Genomic DNA, 3,045 nt, shown 5'->3' on the forward strand with positions numbered 1-3,045 from the left:
TTACATACTTGGCAATTTTTTTGGTCATTCAAATTTGGTCAGGTGTGATGTGACAAACTCAGAACACATTTTAATTATCACTTTACATGGACTTTAACCATTAACCTTTGACCATTTAACCTTTAACCATGTAACCTTAATTGTTGACATTAACCTTTAACCATTAACATTTAACTGTTAACCTTTCACCATTACCCTTTAACCATTAATTTTTAATCGTTAACCTTTAACCATTAACCTTAAACCATGAACATTTAGCCATTAACTTTTCACTGTTAATCTTTAACCACTAACGTTAACCTTTAACTATATACATTTAACCGTGAACCTTTTATCATTAACAATTTACTGTTAACCGCTAACCTTTTAACCATTAACAATTTACTGTTAACCGCTAACCTTTTAACCATTAACAATTTACAGTCAAACACTGAGTTCAGTTTTCCTTCTTTACTCTGAACTACGACTTCAGATTGACAGAAAGGATGAATGAATGAATAAATGAATGAACAGATGAATGAATAAATGAATAATCGATCACTTCATCTTTCTGTTGTCTTCTTTCTGACTCTAGTGAATCATCAGTGAGTCCCTCAGTGACATCAGTCAGATGTCGTCCGGCTCTGCTCGCTCTCTGGAGGAGACCCATCTACTGACGATCACTTCCTGTTGAGAAAAAAAAACTCACCTTCAAAACATTTCTGATCACAGCTCATTAATCAGCAACATCCAATCAATAACATCCAATCATTAACATTCAATCATCAACATCCAATCAATAATATTCAATCAATAACATCCAATAATTAACATCCAATCATTAACATTAACGGGACCTTCAGCTCTTGCTGGATCGGTTTGCAGCCGAGTGTGAAGCAGCCGGGATGAGAATCCATCCATCAGTGATTGGATGTATTGATCAGCCCATCAATGATTGGATGTATTGATCAGCCCATCAATGATTGGATGTATTGATCAGCCCATAGATGACTGTGCGTATTCTCAGCTACCTGAACCTTCAGTCTGCTCAGACAGACAGGTGAGTCCAGCTCTGCGTCTGATAGGTCGGGTGGATAGACGATGTAACAAAACATCAGCTCCTGGAAAACAGACAGTGACATTTCACACCTGAATCTGACCTCACCTGGTGACATCACATCACCATCGCTCGTTACCTTGGAGACGTTGGAGGTGATCCTACTGAGAGCTGCCAGAGAACGCCACGAAAACGGACGCAACGCCGCGCCCCTGTACACATCATCAACCTGCTCAACAACGACGGAGTAACTATGGCAACAGAGGAAGGACAGTTTGTGACGATGGCGTCATTTCTACACAGTTTTGAAAAGAAAGACAATAACTGCAGACACACAAACACACACACACACACACACATACTACACATACACACACATACTACACATACACACACATACTACACACACACACACACACACACTACACATACACACATACTACACACACACACACACAGACACACACACATACATTGTGCATAGAACTGTGTATATCACACACCGTGTGTGTATGTGTAGTATATGTCCCTGTGTGTGCGTGTCTACGTATGTGTGTGTGTGTGTGTCTTTGTATGTGTGTGTGTGTCTATGTATGTGTATGTGTATGTGTGTGTGTAGTATTTGTGTGTGTAGTTACCTGGCGTGGTAGAAGGGCGGTCCTTTCCTGTACAACACTGAAAACACACAGAAGACAGTCAGACTGAATGATGATGTTCAGGTGCTGCCTCCTGTCAACCACCAGTCACAGAACTGGTCCCAGTCATATACTGGTTTCAGACACCTTCCTGCTCAGGAACTGGAACAATGATGAAAAGCACCTGTACACATCAACTGTCTCTGACAGGTTTGCCTTTCCAGGCCCCGCCCTCTGGAGGTGGAGCCTGAAATGGAACACACCTGGAGCACCTGGAGCACCTGCAGCACCTGGAGCACCTGGAGCACCTTCTACATGTTTTGCACCATTCTGCTACAGTTTCTGGATTGAGCAACATGTTCCCATGAAACTGTGAGACAGTGTGACACGAGGTGACATATCACGTAGACTCTGTACAGTCTGTGGTCACACCTATGCAGGTGACTGTGTGTGTGTATGTGTGTGTCTTACTGAAGTCGACGCCGTATTTGGCCCCGCCCCCTTCCTTTGGGACCCACCCCCTGCTTCGGAGGTGCTGATAGGCTGAGAACGAGCTGACGAAGTCCGGCTGCCACGACCGGAACTTCCTCCACAGCTGAACGACTGACAGCGGCTCCTGACCAATCACAGAACAGCACACGATGAGGTCATCAACAAGAGAAAAAATGTTATTTTTACTCAGACAGTCACCTGGTACAGGTGGACAGAGGGACAGAGAAAGGCAGAGACAGAGAGATAGAGAGACAGAGAGAGAAACAGACAGAGAGAGATAGAGAGACAGAGAGAAACAGACAGGAAGAGAGGGACAGACAGAGACAGATAGACAGAGAGATAGAGACACAGACAGAGAGACACATACAGAGAGAGGCAGAGACAGACAGAGAGAGAGAGACAGACAGAGAGATAGAGAGAGGGACAGACAGAGACAGATAGAGAGACAGGTGGTTACCTGGTGCAGGTAGACAGACAGACAGCCCAGACTGTAGACCAAGAAGAAGGCCTGTAGAGACAGACAGGTACAGGTGATGAAGGCCACGCCCCCTACATGCTGTCCATGTACAGACAGAGAGACACTGACTGTCCTTTCTTGTTTCTGTTGTTGATGAAAAAGATGCTGGGACACCTTCAGTCTGTCTTGGTCGATGGTGTGTCTCTGTGTCTCTGTGACAGTGTGTCTAAGACTAGCTAAGACTCATGGGTAATGTAGTGTGTTACCTCTTCCAGACTGAGCTGCAGGTACTCTGATAGAGACAGTGGAGAGCGCCGCACCTGTCTGACACCGCCGCCACCACACACCTGTGTATACACACACACACACACACACAGGGCCCAGTGAAATCTCTTAAGATTTTCCTCTCTGATAAAGTTTATAGT

The 3,045-nt window shown here is 44.5% G+C and overlaps 1 protein-coding gene across 1 annotated transcript; it reads right to left on the minus strand.

Moving 5' to 3' along the window:
• Positions 1–435: 435 nt before the first annotated feature.
• LOC121938716 (tRNA-splicing endonuclease subunit Sen2-like) lies at positions 436–2,967 on the minus strand (the record flags this gene model as incomplete). The annotated part of the gene is made up of 7 exons (XM_042481887.1): positions 436–666; positions 1,011–1,100; positions 1,176–1,287; positions 1,675–1,711; positions 2,143–2,287; positions 2,621–2,671; positions 2,887–2,967. Coding segments are annotated over 7 exons (576 nt in total), but the record flags the coding sequence as incomplete, so codon positions are not given.
• Positions 2,968–3,045: the final 78 nt, after the last annotated feature.

Source organism: Plectropomus leopardus, unplaced genomic scaffold (assembly GCF_008729295.1).
Source record: "Plectropomus leopardus isolate mb unplaced genomic scaffold, YSFRI_Pleo_2.0 unplaced_scaffold3134, whole genome shotgun sequence".
Classification (NCBI taxonomy): domain Eukaryota; kingdom Metazoa; phylum Chordata; class Actinopteri; order Perciformes; family Serranidae; genus Plectropomus; species Plectropomus leopardus.